Source organism: Patagioenas fasciata, chromosome 4 (genome assembly GCF_037038585.1).
Source record: "Patagioenas fasciata isolate bPatFas1 chromosome 4, bPatFas1.hap1, whole genome shotgun sequence".
NCBI classification, from domain to species: Eukaryota; Metazoa; Chordata; class Aves; order Columbiformes; family Columbidae; genus Patagioenas; species Patagioenas fasciata.
The window spans coordinates 60,677,577-60,695,615 of NC_092523.1; the positions used below are offsets into that span (position 1 = coordinate 60,677,577).

Below are 18,039 nucleotides of genomic sequence, written 5' to 3' on the forward strand. Positions count from 1 at the left end.
AAACATCCTTAAATTTGGGTGAAGTTCAAATTTTCCTTGGATCCTAGTTCTCTGGCTGTCCACCAGCCCATATCACTAATGGTATAACTAGCTGAAAAATGGAAAAACAATTTCATGAAGATTTCAAGATTATTTTGGCTTAGATCTGAAGTGTAGAGATAGCATCAATATCATAGTGTCAGTAATGCTTCATTCTTTAGTCTGAAAAATAAATGCAGGATGGGCTAAATACTTGAGGTGAGTTAAATGTGTAAGACTAACTCAACAGGATTTCAAAACCACCAAGGTAAACTTGGGGTGTGAAGAAGCCCCTGGGTCTTTAGTGCTCCCTGTCCAAGCTGGTTTTTAACTCTCACAGATGGAAGCTGCAAGTGTAGTTCACCTTTAAGTGTCATTATTAAATGTTCTTTTGTATCAAAAAGATATAGTGAGTCGATATATTGAGTTGGCCCTGCTCCCACCTACATGCTTAGGTGTTGGTTTCAGTGAAACAGAACCTGTTACTTAAGATTGCATCCAGTTTTATGGCCCTTATTTAAGTTACTGGAAACGGTGCATCTGAATTTAACATAGGTTGATTTGATAATGTGCTTCTCTGAAGAGATTAGATAAAACATAGAAATTACCCCCAACAATTCTCCCATCATTGCTGAACTAATTCTCCGAGATATCTGTATGTGAAAAGCCTGTATATAAAATCTCCTTCTTTAAGCTACATTCACGTATTGCTTACAATTAAATCTTTTCAATATGGGGGTCTTAATTTTTGCTCTCATTTATCAAGAAGCAAGCAAGAAACCCCATTCCAAAGCACCCATTCCAAAAATAATAGCAGTGTGCAGTCAAATTTTATGAAAGCATCTTAGAATTTATATAAATAAAACTAGTATACATTTCAAAGAATATATAAAATGCTGGCGTTTGCTTTTACTGCAAAGGTCAAAGAGCTGATTAAAATTATCATTTCATTAATTTCAAATTATGTATTTAGTCATAACATATACTTAAAAAAAAAAGCAGCACATGTACCTCACATAGTAAGATAAAGCTTAATATATTTTATTAGCTTAAGGGACACAGAATAACTATCTATCCAGAACTTCAGGCATGCATTTACATAAATATATTAAATTAAGAAAAGCAATTATACACTTAAACATCCTTTTGTCTAGAAAATCATTAAATCCACAGATTAACAATAAATCCAACTCTATGCATTTATCACTTCCAGATACAACTGTTCCATTTCTCAGATATTACACAAATACATTTGTTAGAATTTATATGCATTATACATATATTATATATTACATAATAATGTGTATACATACATGGTGTTCAATAATATAATAATAATTTGTACTTTTTATAGCACTTTTCATTTGAAGAGCTCCAAGCGCTTTACAAGAGTTGATTTCACTAATTTTCAGATGGAAAGTGGAGGCACAAAGATGCAATTGTTTCAGGTTATACGGAATTTGTGACAGACAGTAACTGAATTCTCTTGTTATGAACTTCAGCTGTGCTGTCTCCCTAAAAAGAAATACACATGTAGCATGTGTAGTCTCTGTAGTTAGACTTTTAAAGACTTGTAAGATCTCAAACCAAGAAAGCACTTAATTATATTAATAACTTTAAGCGCATGACTTCAGTGAGATTCATGTGCTTAAAATTACTTGTCTGCTCCAGTGCTCTGCTAGATTGGTGCCTGTGTATGCTTAGTGGTATAATACAGTATATAGAAGATACTTAAACATAGTTTGAATGATATTTTCTAAGCTATTTTCCCACATTTCAAATGTACATACAATACCTGATGGCTACTATAAAATAAAACTAATTAAACAGAGGAATATCACAACAGTAATGGTCTCAAGTGACAGAATATTATTTCCTTTTCTGCTTGGCTCCCATTAGAATCTAATTGTTCTCAAAAAGGAACTGAAGTTTTAATTCTGCAGTGTGTGGAACAGCTAATAGCATTTCTGGGTAATGCACAGGATAAGGTTGCTGCTTCTGGTATTAATGGAAATCATACATCTGGTGACTTAATACCAGATGGTTCTGATCTCAGTATATCTTGGTATGAATTAGGTTAATTCTGCACACCAGTTTTGACTCTGCCCAGAACATTTTCCTTTTCGTGGTTCCTCCTAGGAACATTCAGAAAATGGGATTTGTTTGCTACTGCCTTGTGATGCAAAGCACCTTTCAGTCCTACAGCAAAATGCATCCTACATAAAGATAAACAAAGCCTCAAACAGCCACGTCTCTCTGCCTTCTTCCCACCCAAGAATATTGTGAACACAGCCCCTGCGTATATTCACATGCTTTAGCTGGCACCTTCTTTCTGAAATTTTGTGGGAATTTATGCAATTTTTCATTGAAATCTCTTTTTTTAACTTTCATTTTCATTGCAAGATGAAAATAAATGGGAAAAATCTCGTAGACTGTAAAAAGAACGATGTAATACACGGGACTCTATTGACTCCTTACAACAGATGGAAAGTTGTTTTTTATCAGTAGAAACAAAACTCTTCAAACTGCAACTTGCTGTTTGTGCACATTCTTAGTAACAATTTCTGATATTTTTGATTATGGAAGCCAGTATGTCTACAGTAGACAATAAGTAAAGACACATTAAGTATACATATAACAGAGAATATTTTTTTTCTGAATTCCTATAGCATGAAATGATCACTAGAATGGCATATTTTCAGTAATGAGAGCTCTGGTAAGTAGGTGCGTCGCTTGGCTTTCAAAGTAAACTGTACAGTGTAATGTGAAGAAGCCTTATGGGAATTTTCTTTGGGTTATGGTACAACATTATAACCCTTTGCCAATACATAGACAAAATTGGTATTTATTAATAACTCATGAGTGAACTGAAGGAAGAAGGTTGATGCGTCAGTTGAACTACTTTTACAGTGCTACGAAATAGTAATGTTTTTCTTTTCCCAGAGAAGGCATTAGTAATACTGTCTGATTAGTCCGTCTGATGAATGTGAATCTCTACAGAATTAATTGCTGTGCTAAGATTGTTTGGACATTGTGCATTTCATAGCACGATACATTCTGTGTGCAGAATTGTAATTGAAATGGGTGAGTACAAAGGCTCACGGCCGTCTCTCTGCCTCGCACGTGTCTGTAGAATACCTGTCATGTCACACCCCGTCATTGCTTACGCCTGTCAGCTCAGCATGGAGTCGTCTCATCACTTTCAGTCGTATTAGGAAGGGTGACAGCAACAGTTTTGCATTTAGGGTATAGTCTTGATTGAGCTACTACACCATTCCTATTAAATATAAGTTTGAAAATTTGCCTAGTGCTGCTGAATTCAGCCTTGTAATGCTGGACTCCAGACACTGCGGGAACTCATCTGTTGATGTTCAGGAGCATCTGTGGGTGCAGCTTTGGGCCCTGTCTTACTGTGGCTATTTCACAAAATGCGGCCACTGACTTGGTATTTTTTACTTCCCTACGCTTAAGTATTTGAAATAAGCATATATACTTCTGAAAGAGAAACAAATGTGAGCTAATTGCTCCAGGTTTTTAAAGAAGTATCGAGCAGTCTGGCCAATTTAACAGACCCCTTGTGTAACTGTTGGCGATACCTATCAGGAAAGCCAGGAGGGCTGGCCATGCTCCATATGTCTTTACGCGGGGCTGAATCTGCAGTCTGGTTTCAGAAAACCTCAGTGAGCCTAATGACTGCAGATGCAGACACGGAGAGATCATGCGTGCACCGACGTCTGAAGTTCAGATCTTCTGCCAGCTAAGTGGATATCTTTTAAGGACTTAATCCTATAACTAGTGAAGTCAATAGAAGATTTTCCGTTGACATCAATGAGTCGGGCCCTCAAAGATTAAAGTAATCCTGGACAAGTAATCCTGGACTAAGCTTTCAGGTGGCTTATGCTGTTTCACACCTATATCCTAGAAAGGACACACATCGTATTTCACTGAATTACTCTGCTGTTGAAAACAATTAAATTTTTTCATTTTTTCTACAACATTTTGCCCTGAAACTCCTTATGGAAATATTTATCAGGTTTTTGTAGCTGGAACTCAGATTATTTGGTACATTTTTTCTGCAAATTTGGATTAGAATAAAAGTAAAGGGTTGGTTGCCTTTTTGGCAAGATTCTTAGTTATATTTTTTTACGTGATGAAAATATTGATCAGTTTTTAAAATTGTAAAATGGAAAAAAATAGTTTTTATTTACTTCATGACTCCCTTCCCTTTTTTCTGTGACAAAGATCACATTTTCGGTTGGACAGAAGATCAAAATGGTATCTTTCCTAATTAAATTAATACACAGTTAAACTAATGGATAATAAATTAAAATGCATTAATGTATTTTAAAGAATTTACATTTTTAAGGAAAAATAAGCAGAGCAGTCTGTCCTCGGAGTTGCTTTTTTCATGTAGGCCTGATCTTACAAGTGCCTATTTACTCTGTGTATTTGTACATGAAAAGGTCTTCGTTTCTAAATCCAAATTAGAGGAAGCGTATACTGAAAAGCAACATTTCATCATCCCAGGAATGTCATCATATCATTCAGCTTTTTACTTGGGGCATCTGATTATTGGATTGAAATGGGAAAATTTCGGATTACCACAGTTACTGTACACCAGGGGTGTCAAACCATTTTCACTGGGTACTACATCAGCCTCGCGGTTGCCTTCAAAGGGCTGAATGTAATTTTAGGACTGTATAAATGTAGGAGTAGTTACACTATACATTTTACCTAACTTACACTTTGTGTAAAATAGATTAACCTGTAAGGATTTAAAGATACAAAGGTTTTGCATCTGTGGCTCTGACTGCTAAAAAAGAAGTTTATTTGCTTGACAGTGAGGGTTTGAGCTAATATTTGTTACTGGACACATTAGAAAAATGAGTTTACTGTTTTTCTGAAATGGAGTAAAACAATTTGGAGCTGATTTTACATAACATCTTTTTGTCTCCCTACTTATCTATGGAGTAAAAACATTTCTTCTTGTATTCCAATAATAAGCCTTCTTTCTGATGACAGAAAAATATGAAGGTTTTCTGTCCTAAAATAATAAAAAGGAGGTTGAAAACTAGCAGACATCAGGAGCAAAGTTCCATTTCTTGCAACAGGTATGTTTGTTCTCTTTTGACAGCAAAAAGACTCCAAGAATGCCTGAAATGTACCATGTGTTGGGAACAGAGAGGCAGTATCTCTGAATAAAGGAAGAAATGAATGGAATAAAAGATTAGGAGAGAGAGACAGAGACAACTTGAACACATACATAAAATCCCTTCTGGAGGCCCTTATCTAATTGCCTCATTTATCTAGTTTCATTTATAAGCTCAGTTTTATTCTGGGACATTCTCGGAGGTTGTGTGAGAATGGCTGCAGAATGACCTAACTGGCAACGGGCTTTCTACAGACCCTTTTTTTTTTGTTGTTGTATGCCAATTCTCAGGGCAATTACTGCAGTTGCCCTTTTTATATGAGCATCTTGGGTGGCTGGACCTGGGCTTTACTCACTCTTTTTAACAGTATAATTTCTTTTGATAAATAAGCAGCTAGGATTTTTTGTGTCTTTTTTTTTTTGAGAATACTTCTTTTCCACTGGCACTTCCTATGTACGTATGTGGACTTAATGCAGAAGCTTGCCTTCACATCATATAAAAGATGATTTTGAAATGAAGCAAAACACTTTCCACAAACTACCTCCCCTCCCTTTCTAATCTTTACTTACATTACTTATTACTTTTGAAGTTTTGATTGGAATCACTCAAACAGATTTTTATTTTTATTTTTTTGTTAGTAAAATAAACTGAAGTATTTTGCTTAAATTTTAAAAGCCATTTTCTGAGTGCAGCACAGATGATGAGAGTTTTTTGCCATTGATTTGCATGAGGCCTGGATTTAATTCTTAGCCTTGACTGGAGTTTTATTTTCTGATTTTGCTAGTAAACTAAATTGTCCTTATTTTTGAGATCAAAACTCTAAGATCATTTTTATCCCTTCTCTACATGACTATGGCATATACATTTCTTTAAAGAAAGTGTTAAAGACGTTATCTCTGTCAGATATTTAAATGTTGCTAAAATACATCAGTGACTTTATTGCTTTGCCGATTATGGAGAGTGTAATAAAACTGTGCTATCTGACAGATTTAGACAGCTGGTTCATTCATGAGAAGTTCACATTTTTGTCACCCACGTTGAATAAGGAAAGATTAGATGCTAAGGTCAATTTACAAAAATGGTTGTCAGGACATTTTTTAATTGTAAAACTTTTTGTGATGGAATTCGTGGAAAAGACTAAAGGCAGAAAGCAGCAGAGACAAAGAGCTGCTATTAACCTACAGATGCTACCGCAGGGTTCATTTTAAGATTGGTCACACTGCTGAGCCAATGGAGTATTCGTGTGACTAGAAGGGACCACCCTTTTCTGGGGTGAGAGGGCAATTTGGTCTTCATGCTCATTTAATCCCGAGACATCTTTCAATGGACTGTCAGTGAATCTACATTGTGCAAAATTATGCATGCACTTTTTAATGCAGACCATTGTTCACTGAGCACTTGAACCAAGATTTCTCAACCGATTTCCATTTGGCATGAGGTCACTCGAAACCCCGGCAAACATATATGGAAGGCAAATGTAATTTTCTATTTCTCCAAGCTGAAATGCTTGAAACAGCGAAACGCAAGTAGCAGTCATGCTGTACTTTCAGATTTAATACTTACTGAATGAAGACTGACAACTCTCTATAAAGGAAAATCCGTTGCATGTCACCGCCCTAGTGAGGTAATTTTGCTACTGGAGAGTAATATTGCTGAAGTCTTTTAGATCTGTTGCCTCAAGTGTTGTATAATTGTTGACGCATGAGCAACTGTTTATAAGAACCATAGGATGTGCACACAGTGGCTACTCACTCTGCTTTCTTTTCTGAGGCAAGATTTTATAAAAGCCAGGTAGTGCAAAGGAAATTTGATAGTCAGTACATAATGAGCAAAGAAACGCCCTAGAGCTGGAGATAAGAGGCCACCAGTTCTGAAGATACAGCTAATTAGACTACGAATACTTTAGAAAACCTGACCATAGCATGTACACCACATTTATTGATACATTTACAAACACTCAATTTTACGTTAGCTCTTCAAGGAACATTTACATTTAGAACCGCATTTGGCGAGAACTGTGACACGTTTTGTACGAGTGACATCTTACACAGCCAACATGTGCTCATGTGAGCTCTCCTCCAGTGACGTTCCATTCAGTGTGAAATTGTGTTCAACCTGGCCTGTCCTGTTACAGTGAAAATCGCTTTATGAACACTTACAACATATGCTGGAATTTTATTATGATTGTTTGGTGGTTGTTTTTTTCATCCGTCGTAAATCAATACAAGTTGACATAAGGATACATTTCTAGATTAGATCCACAACACATTAAAGAGTATGTTTGCTCTCTCTTTCCCCGTCTTTCGAATTAAGTTGGTGAAAAATGTAACTTTAGGATTTTACAGGACATGGTAAAGCTGTCTCATCTAGGTGATGTCTATATTATAAAAATAAAATAAAATAATATAAATATGTAACATGAACCCAGTGCCCATCGTTAAATAAAATATATGATAAAAAGCAGACCTTCTAGGATGACTGTTTTTGAAGTATGCAATATAATTTAATAATTAAACACTCAAAACAATCTTGATATTAAGCTGCGATAACCAGATCTTTGCATCTATGCTAGATAAAGAAATGCATAATATTCTGTAATAGACTTACATTGATGAAGGTGAAGGTTACAGTCTTACAATGAATTGCCTAGATAGGAATGCATTAAGGAGTTCTGAAACATTGTCTCATGATGTAGTTCAGTTCACTTTAGAAACCGTTACAACTGGATTTTATGAAGTCTAGCAGTTTATACAGTGATATTCGAATACTGCTCTCTTATTGCTATAATCAGATAGGTACAGCCACAAGATTTCTGGGATGTTAAAGAATCCATTAAGACATCACGAAAGTACTTGGACGAAAATGTGGTTTACAGTGGAATTTGTAAACGATTTCTCATGAAGAAATAAATATAAAAAAAAAAAATCCACTAGCTGTAAAACCATATTTGTGATAGTGCATGCATGTGTATGTGTGCAAGTATTGGATATGGGCATGTCTGTGGAGACATACAGAATTATTTACACACATACAAAGAATTTATCTGCACATTTGTGGATATTATACTTAAATTAATAAAGTAAATCAAATCACCGGTATTTGTTGCAGGATAACAGTCTTTTAAAAATGACAGGACTCAAAACAAATGCCCGTTGAAAGTGTAGTTTCCAAATAGTCCCAGAAACTATACAATATAGCTGGTTAGATCCAGCAAATAGGATGTCATGTCTAGGATCTGATCGAGAATACCTGCCCTTGTCACTCTTCGGATGTTTCTATCCACTTGTTCACACTGGGGGCCGAGATAGCCTTTTTTACATAAGCATTTATTAGGCCTTACACAGACGCCTCCATGGCGACAGGCTGGGTCACATTTTGCTGTGGGGAAAAAAACAGCGAGTTTCTAATTTGTTTAGAACATCACAAAGTGAAAAGATACGGTACACATTCATTAACAACTTTTTGAAACTTATAAAGCACATAAATTAAAATAGAAAGGGTGAAATATTAGAAGTTTTGAAACTATTTTTAAAAGTTTTATAATATTAGGGGGAGGAAGTAATTTTGTATGTCTGAGAGGACAGGGCAGACTGTGAAACTCCAATAGCAGATTTTTGAAAGTGTCCAATTCCCATATTCATGCTTGATTCTGGAGTGCATAGAAAACCCATCTCAAAAGAGTTTAGGCTCTAAATGTCATATCATTTGAAAGCAAGATACAGAGCACATCTAGATCTTCAAACAGTGGTGCTCTGCCTCATCCCATTTCTTATGCTGGCAAGCCAAAAAATTCTTGAAGTTGGTGAGACGTTTTAGGACCTGGCCATCTTCAAGCCAGCAAGTACTGAATAAAGAACCATAGTATTTTTGACACCTTTTTTGAGTTTCAGAGTTTTTCCCTCTGTTTTTAGCAGATGCCTGACAATTCCCTAGAGAGTTCTTGGTTAATCAACTTACTAAAGTTTTTCAAATGTAAATGCTATTTTAAATTGTAGCCGGTGTTAGCAAAACTAATGATAACTTTAGTTGTGGAAGTATTTTCTTCTGGAATAGAGTCACAGCACTGTGATAAATATAATGTATCTTTCTTTTTGCAGATGTTTTCCTGTTTAATGTTATCTATGACAAAACTAAAATATTGATTTCCAGAGATTTACGATACACTGTATAAAAACAGCTTTCTTGGTTTTATTCATGGATTTCTTAATTACCCTAGGAGGAAACTGATGCCTCAAAAAGTAATTTTTCTTGTTTAATTTATAATGGGAGCTTGAGGTCCAATCTGGAACGTCTGTGGAATACAGGGAGGAAAGATCCTTAGTCTACATATTTTCTTTCACAGATTATTCAAGACCCATTTATGTTCGCACTGGAGATGTTTTGTGCTTGTCCAAGTGGAACTTGGATAAGGGCTACAGAATTGGCCTTGTTCTCTAAGTGTAGGAAATCTCTGACTGACAGGTGAGGACGATTGAAGTTGGGCTATTTGACCAGATTACCTCATCCATTTCTCTACCTTGCTTTTGTTGCATGGCTGGATGATGGTCAGCTCATGGATCTTGCCAGTAAGAGACATCTTTAGCAATGTCATTCATGTCATTTCATTCTGAACAAAGTCACTCCTACTCCTGCCTACAAACCCTGAGGTTACTGGAATTTTACACTGCAGGCTATAAGGACCCCATATCCGCCTCTGCTTCAGCAGGATCCTCCCGAATGCCTTTCAACTCGAGTTATCCCTGGTCCATCATGTGGTCCTTGCTGTGTCTTACTCTGTGATTCTATTCCTCTTTAGAGTTCTTCTCACTTTGTACAGGCACCTGGTCAAACTTGCTGTGCAAATAAGCTCAGTCAGCAGTGATGCTCTAGTAACAGTGTCTGGTACCCAGGCTTGCTCTGGGAGATCTGCATAGACCGGAGTTACAGAGCTCAGACATAACCACAGTCTCTGTACGACAGTGATAGCACAGCTGTGGCATGCCATGTTTGTTCATGTCACCCCTTCGGTGGCATACACAGCATCTAGTTTGCTCACAGTCACTTTTTCAAGTGACTTTTAAAAGATACGTTATGACAACAAGATAGGACTTAATAAAAGCACTGTGATTAATAGTGGATTACAGTAACGTTCTGGTTATTAGCTGCTTTGTGATAAGTTGTAGATGGAATTGTCTTTAAAAAACTGGAGCCATTTTATTTGGGAGGATTTAAAGTAACAATGTACCGAAACTATAGTATTTGGATTAAATTAGTGAAGTGCAAAATACACAATTGTGACCTGCAGGTCTGACTTATCATCTTTCCTGACAATGATACTCCTATTTGACACTGACAATGACAATACTGCAGGTGGAAGCTGAATGTCCAAACATGGAACATGTGTTGATTATATTTGCTTTCATAAATAAGAAGACCGTTGTCTGTCTTATTTATGCTATTAATTGCATTCTGTAATGGTTCACATTGCATTAGATGTTTTAACCAATGCACTCATCTAAAGACTCACTGTGCTCCTACAACTCATGAGATGAGTATTTCTTCAATGTTGTCTTAGAACTAATGGTAAGTGACATATACTGACATTTTCTCCCAGCAAATAATTAAAAGCAAATTATGACATATCACTGCTTTTTTTCACTTGTTGCTATGAATCTATATACAAACCAGTTCTGCAGAACTCTCCTTCCCAGCCTTGATTACAGCAGCATTTTCCTGTAGGAGTGCAGTGACCATTCCGACAGTGCCTTGAGCATTCAGATGTCAGTACCTGTGCAGGCTGAGCTGTTCTTTTGCATTCTTCAGGGACTAAAGGCCTGTAAAAAATATACAAGCCAAGCAGATAGTTAAGAGCTGGAGTCAGGGATAAAAACTTTGTTTTTTTAAGTCCTGATTCTCTTTTATGGTATTCTCAGTGGGAGAGATATGTGTTCTAAGGGGATTGTTTTTTTTTTTTTCCTCAAAAACACCAGTAAAAATAGAGTTGATATGTTACATTACAGAAAAATACAGTGTGATTTGCTGTTCTTTCATACAACTGCCTTCAGGAGTCTTTTACGAGCTTAAATAATAGTCCTTGAGAATTCTTGAAGCTTGAACCTGACAAAACCAGCTTGCTGAGGAGCTTATCACAGGCAGCATATATCTCTAGATAGAATAATTTCACTATTAGTCGTGCTAAACTGTACTGATAGTCTGGCTTTTCTTCAGAGAGCACAGTCACATAATTCAGCTCAGAATCTGGTGGTCTCTCTTTGCTTTTCTAGATATTGCATTTTTTTGTTTTCCCCCGTATTTTTGTGAAATGATATTTGGAGTAGGTATTCCACATGCTTATTTAATACTTTTTCACTGTGAAAGTGACCAAGCACGGGCATAGGTTGCCCAGAGAGGTTGTGGAGTTTCCAGCCTTGGAGATGTTCATAACCTGTCTGGACACGGTCCTGGGCAACTGGCTCTAGGTGGCCCTGCTTGTTACATAGTGCAATTTTTCTGTCAGTCTGCAAAATATTTTGGATGTCCAGCAGCCTTTTTTATTTACAAAAGCACAGCATTATTTTCCTTAACAAAGGAATTGTAGTATTCCTTCTGTAGTGTTAAGTGTGTAAAACACCTAAGTGTTTTAACCTAAGCTTGCCCTAACTGTTGATACAACTTCCAAAGCTTTTTTAGATTTTTAATTTTTTTTAAATTTAGCTTTATGTCATCATGCTGACCACTTATTTTATTTGCTGAGTTCAGCAGCGAGAGACTGATAGGATCATCCCAAGGCTACAGGTTCCCAGTACAGGTACCATATTTTGTCTCTGCTGTGAGTTTGAATGCATAGGGATAAGATGAGCAAAGAACGTCAGGATCTCCCAAGAGATCTAATCGAGTAACTGAATGCTGGGAGCAGAATTTAAGTTAATTAATGATAAATAATTTATTCTCAAGGAAATAATTTGAACTACTGCCATACATTCCTAAGCTTTATATTTGCATTACAAAGATTTTAATAGTTTTGTGGAGAGCTTAGTGAAAGCTTGGCTTACTGTCCAGCTAGAATCCAAACAAAACAAAATTGTATGAAATAGAATAGAATAGAATAGAATAGAATAGAATAGAATAGAATAGAATAGAATAGAATAGAATAGAATAGAATAGAATAGAACATTATTGATTATACTGACATCCGTATTAAATCTCCAGTTATATGCAAATAGCTGGAATAGCAACTTGTGCACTGGCTGCCCTACCAAATATTAAAATCCTACATTGATACTCCTGTGTGGAGAAAAGGCTGGTCTTTGGATTCTGAGAAAGAGGGGGTATGATAGAGGTGCAGAAAAAATGACGAGGAAAACTGGGCATTCTTGTTTATATCCCATTTCAACATCATAAGAAATATTGAAGGAAAAAATAAGCTAAAGAAAATAAAATTAACTGGTTGAACTCATGGCTTCTAAGATATCAATGAAGCCCATGTACTAGTAGGATTTTTAAAAGATATTCCTACGCACAATAGGGCCATTCAAAGTAATAGGGTAAAAATAATTTATAATAAAAATAAGCACTCATACCTAATGTTGTAGAAGTCTCTCACTAGTTGACTGGGCTTACATTTTTCCCCTCTTTTTGGCATGCAGCTTGTTAATGGTACATTACAGATTTTTTTGCTTTTTTTTCGAAACAGTAATAGAGCACAAGCTGGCTGCTTTGTTTCACTGAAGCACTTCCTCTGCTCAGTCTTAATTGCTACCACAATTATTTAAACATCTATGCAGAAGAACTGTTTCCCCAAACATGTTAAGGACAGACAGAATGTGTAGATGCATCATTTAGTGTAGTACCATGTTCAGATTTCAAAAATACTTCCAAGAATCTGACTTTGGGTCCTGTATTATAATTATTTTGAAACACATTTTGACACCTTTTGTGCAGCAAATTTGAAACCCTTTCAGTTTTTGTGTTTACATATTTCCACAGCTGCCTTTGAAATATAATGCATTTTTTTGACCTCTAAGGAATTCTAGTTCTGCAGTAATGAGTGCATTACGTGTACGATCTGATTAAGAAAGTTCCTACACTTGACATTATATGTGAGATTCCCAGGCAATGCTGTTTTGGAAACAGTTGTACAAAATCATACTATTTTCAGTGGAGACTTGTTCAGATTTAAAGTAAAAGGATCTGTGTTCCAATTCCTACCTTGGGGGAAAAAAAAAAAAATTTGAGTTGATTTCTTTGTAGTCAACTGCATAGGAGACACCGTTCTTTCTTCATCTGTCTCTGTTAAGGCCCATTTCTTTCAAGTTACTTTAAATAGGAGCCTCCTCTTTCCTTGCTTAATCACAAGTACAATACTGTGTTTAGCAAGACACATAACCTCAGGCTCCTGGAGCATCTCTTGAAAAAGAGCTCCAGAGGCGTACCTTTAGCAAAGAATGACCTCATAAGTCGCAGAGATATTTCATTTGTGAATATAATGATTTATTTTATTAATAGCTGTAAAGTCTGATAGTGCTGGAATATATGGCTCTTTTAAGATTTGTATTTAATGTGGGAGGCAGAAATCATACTTTTTTGTATCCAGCCAAGCATGGCTGGTCACTTTTATGATTTAAAGTTTTCTAGCGCTCTTGGTACTTGTAAATATAACCTTGCCTTTTATTCTACCATCAATCAATAACTTGCACTCATCAGCCTCGGATAATATTTATTAATGGTGGGGTGGAGTAGAAACAAAGATGGAAAAAATTCTGGTTGGCAGAGTGCCCCAGGAGAAGAGGAATACAAATGCAGCTGCAGCAGAATCCTTCTTGTGTGTGAGAATTACAGGTTTTCCTTAGCTGTGCTAAGGGAGAAGTGACACATCTTCCTCAGCGTTCGAATGCCACTATGGTACCAACTCGCATCAAGAGAAAGTCTCTGCCCCACAGTACTTATATGTTGCATTCTTAAGGCTTTAAAGGGGTGGAAACTTTCAGGCTGAGTGCAAGTTGAACTGAATCTCACAAAGGTAACATAAGTCTTGGAACTGACTGTTGGGTCTTGATCTTTCCAGCACTTAGACAAGCCTAGGATTTTGTTTATATAGCTAGTGCTTCACTGTGTCTCTTGACGTGGAAAATGGAGGGGAATAGATGGAGCCACACCATGGGCTGGAGAGAATTTTTTTACTTGTCTCCCTCAATCTATAAAACTCTAAAGGGTACAGCTTGATTACTCTTACAGTAAGCACTATTTGGTCCGCAGAAAGTCAGCCAAAAATGTGGCTGATAATGACTATTTATATGGACTGTACAATTCTAGTTATCTTAAAGAGCTGTTCATATATACAGTACAGTACAGTATATCTTGCTTGTTAAAACATGCTTTCATGGAACTGTGTAACAACTCTAAATGTATGGAACATGGACGAAAAGTTGCACTGGGAGTGGGGGCCCTTGCTAGGCCCCTTCACTGTATGGTAAGGTAATTTTTGCTGCATTACTGTAGCTGGTATAAGAAAGTAGCCTTTACTAATAGTTTATCGGCATACAAACCAGTTAAAATGCATCCTGGAACTGCTTAGGATTTCATGCTTTCTTTAGTGCTTCTCTTCACAGTTCCACTAAACATACAGAGTGACTGAGTTGCTATATGCGCTAGCCTGTAACTCAGACACACATAAATCAATGCAAATGGAGGGTCAAATTCAGCCGTAATACAATGGTACTGAACAGAAAACAATTCCCCTGTCATGCCTTTGACGATATCAAAAATATCCACTAAAGTGAGAAAAAAAAAAAAAAACAAAACAACAACAGACAAAATTCCTGGATGTTTAAATTTGAACAAGAGACATGGCTGTAGAAATCCTGACCTTGGTACAAAATGCATGGAAAGAATGTTATGCTTCAGTTAACTGCACTCAACATATTAGGTATTCAAATGATGCTTAAATGCATCACCAAAATTTGTGCACTAGTTTATTTTTTTTCCCTTTACAAGGGAAAATGTCAAGAAAAAATAATTTTGTTTCACTACTTGTCATAGACTAAATTTACTACTTGTCATAGAATAAATAGAGCATCTCTTCAGGTACAGCTTCTAAAATTAAAAAAGTATACCTTTAGTCCTGGGAGAGATGCCAAAAGCTCGTTACTTGTCTCCAGATTTACTACATGGGAATAATGTGGAAAAAACTCATGGCTTTTAAGATTTAAACTCAGCAGCATATCAAATTTATTCTTATATGGTATACTTGTTCATGACCTCTAGTCTGAAGAAATTCTGTCATGTTTGAAAACTAGTCCCTAGTGAAGCCTGTATCAATGTTAATAGCTAAGAGGTCAATGCAACTGCTAAACAGTTTGTATTACTGTCAGGGTGGTCATGAAAACAACACCTGCTGCATGAGCACTTGGCAGCTGGGTCAACAGGCACTGTGGGAATTTATCAATTTAGGGGGCCACTTGCATAACACTTTGACTGATGAATTGGGAAAGACTGGCTTACTGGGCTAAAGCTGCTCTATTATGTATGACTTTCTTTAGGACGGCAGAGGCTTCCTGCAGGCTCCAGAAAATAAGCAAAAGATAAACTGAGCTGTTTTTTCCTTATAAAGTGATAAAAAGAGAGAACTCCTTAATAGCCAAGGTTAGAAAGACTAAAAAAAAAAAAGGAAAAAAATCCCAAACCAAAAACTTTTACAGTTAGTGAGCTGTGATGTGATTGAAAAAAATCCTTACGTTTTTCCATCGTGGTTACAAAGGAGTTTTTGTGAAGTACTTCTGTAAAGTGAAACTCTCTAGACTAGTATTTGCAAAAATCTCTAATTTCTCTTTAGTGTCTCTTATGGGAATAGTAACGGCATGTGGGTAGGTAAATGAGATAAGAATTTTGCATGCTACGGCTAAACTAAACATAATTAGACATTAATTCTGGCTTTCCATTCCCTCAAATTACTTAAAGGATAGTAACTTTTGAACAGAAGGAAATCATATGGCCCACCTGAGTTGGTGAGAACATTCACCAAGCAAGTTGGCTCATTCTACAGTTTCCAGTAGTAGCTTCAGATTGTATCTATAAACCATCAGAACTGAGTATCTTGATGCAGATTAGTCTAATAATCCATGTTTCTGAGTTTCCATTTCCATACCAATTCAAGTCTTCAAGAGGGCTACACTTTAATAAATGCTATTTTTCTATCACACCATCAAACACTCTTGACTCATACTGAAAAATAAAATCACCAATGTTTTTGTAAAGAGCCTGAACAATGTCAGAAAGAGGTATGACCTAGATATTGTCCCTTAGTGTCTGAAACCGGTCTGTTTGGAAATGTTCCCTGATCGCAGAAATCCCAGAAGATGATGATGGAAAGGATGATAAGCAGAATTACAAATTCTGGAGGGGCATTAAAGAGGAGTGAGATGGTTTGAATCAAGTTCAAGTTTCAATCCAACAGAAAGCAGCAATTCCGGCTGTTGATAAGAAACATATTGAAATCCAGCCCTAGAAGGTGGTAGAGGGAGTGGAAGAGGGAGTCTTCTGATTTGTGCAGGGACACATGCTTAAGCCCTGCCCTCTTTTGTAAAAATCACCTGCTGGCTCCAGAGAGCCATCCTGGTCAAAAGGATTATTCATCCCCTTTGGAACTGCTGTATCAACAGCGGCAATCGCTTGAGCTTCACAGGGGATACAGTGCTGTGTGACTGCCCCAGAAACTTCTATGGGTTTAGTCTCATCTTTTAAATTGAAATATTTTGCATTGTCCATCAGTTTGAGTATTCTTCTCTGAATCTCTTACATTTTATCTATAATTTTCTCAGACATAAAAGCGATCATAATGTAAGTATTCTAAAAGAAGACTTACAAAGGCACATTAAGGCTGTTCTGCCACCTTCCAAAGTTTATTTTTGTACTTCTTCCTCTCTCCCTGTCTATGGTTTTCAAAGAACAGCTGGTAATAATGTTTAAATTACAGCTGATATAAACCTATCAACAGATATTTCTTATTTAAATATGCATTTTTAATACTGCTTACAGCTGGTTTTCTCCTCTCATCATGCTAGAAAATGATTGCTTTTTCTTGGGCTTGTTTCCTATTTTCTCTGTTATTGAATAACAGGAATATTTGGGCCTATACACATTTTCTATTTCATTGTTTACCTAGTTTTCCTATGCATTCATCAATGTTTTTGTAATTGGTCTTAGTATGTATTTGTATAAACAGAAAGAGAGACAGAAAAATTACAAAACAGAAAGTAGAAAAACAGAACTAAAAAGTTTTTCTTTTTTGGTCACAGACTGTTTATAAAATGCTAGTATTTGCACTGCTCTTCAGGACAGCTGACTAACCCTGCTCTTTAGTTAAGAAGTATGTAAGTCTTTTTCCTTATATTTTCTCATTAGTTCCTAACCCTGGAAAGTAGTTTGCTTACGATAGCTTTTTTTTGATAACCATCAAAGAATGCCTATATTTTTTAGGGTCACAGCTTTAACTTAAGAACTTCTTCCTTCATCTGCTATTTGAACTAATTTACCCAGTGCTGGTTTTCTGTGTTTGTAATTTTTGCGATTTCCCACTTCTCCTCCAATCTCAAAGCTAAACATGCTATTACCTGTACTCTTCACTTCACTTGAAGTTGGTAGCACGTAGTATTAATATATGTGTATTTTGCAGCACCTCACATACTTGGATTTTACATTCATTTTTAACTTTTCTGTATCACTATAACAACCTTGTTATAAAGACAAGGATTATTTCATTCTGTGCTTTTGATGGAAGCTATTTAGTTATTGACATGAAATATCTGTAGGAACTGAACAAGAGTTTGCTGTGGTACCTTGAATTCTATGTTTCAAACAGCCTTTCAAACAGCAGTGGAGGGATTCAGAACCTCTG

The 18,039-nt window shown here is 36.3% G+C and overlaps 2 protein-coding genes across 7 annotated transcripts in view; one reads left to right on the top strand and one right to left on the bottom strand.

Annotated features, from left to right (window-relative positions):
* The window catches only part of ANAPC10 (anaphase promoting complex subunit 10), a 337,004-nt gene that overhangs the window by 92,806 nt on the left and 226,159 nt on the right, over positions 1-18,039 (top strand). The window lies entirely within an intron of this gene.
* The window catches only part of HHIP (hedgehog interacting protein), a 78,035-nt gene continuing 61,034 nt past the window's right edge, over positions 1,039-18,039 (bottom strand). Inside the window, exons 12-13 of the mRNA XM_065836585.2 lie at positions 10,833-10,981; positions 1,039-8,546 (exon numbers count right to left, since the gene is read on the bottom strand). Of these exons, the coding sequence (XP_065692657.2) occupies positions 8,353-8,546; positions 10,833-10,981 (343 nt within the window). The 3' untranslated portion in view covers positions 1,039-8,352. The remainder of the gene's footprint in view (positions 8,547-10,832; positions 10,982-18,039) is intronic.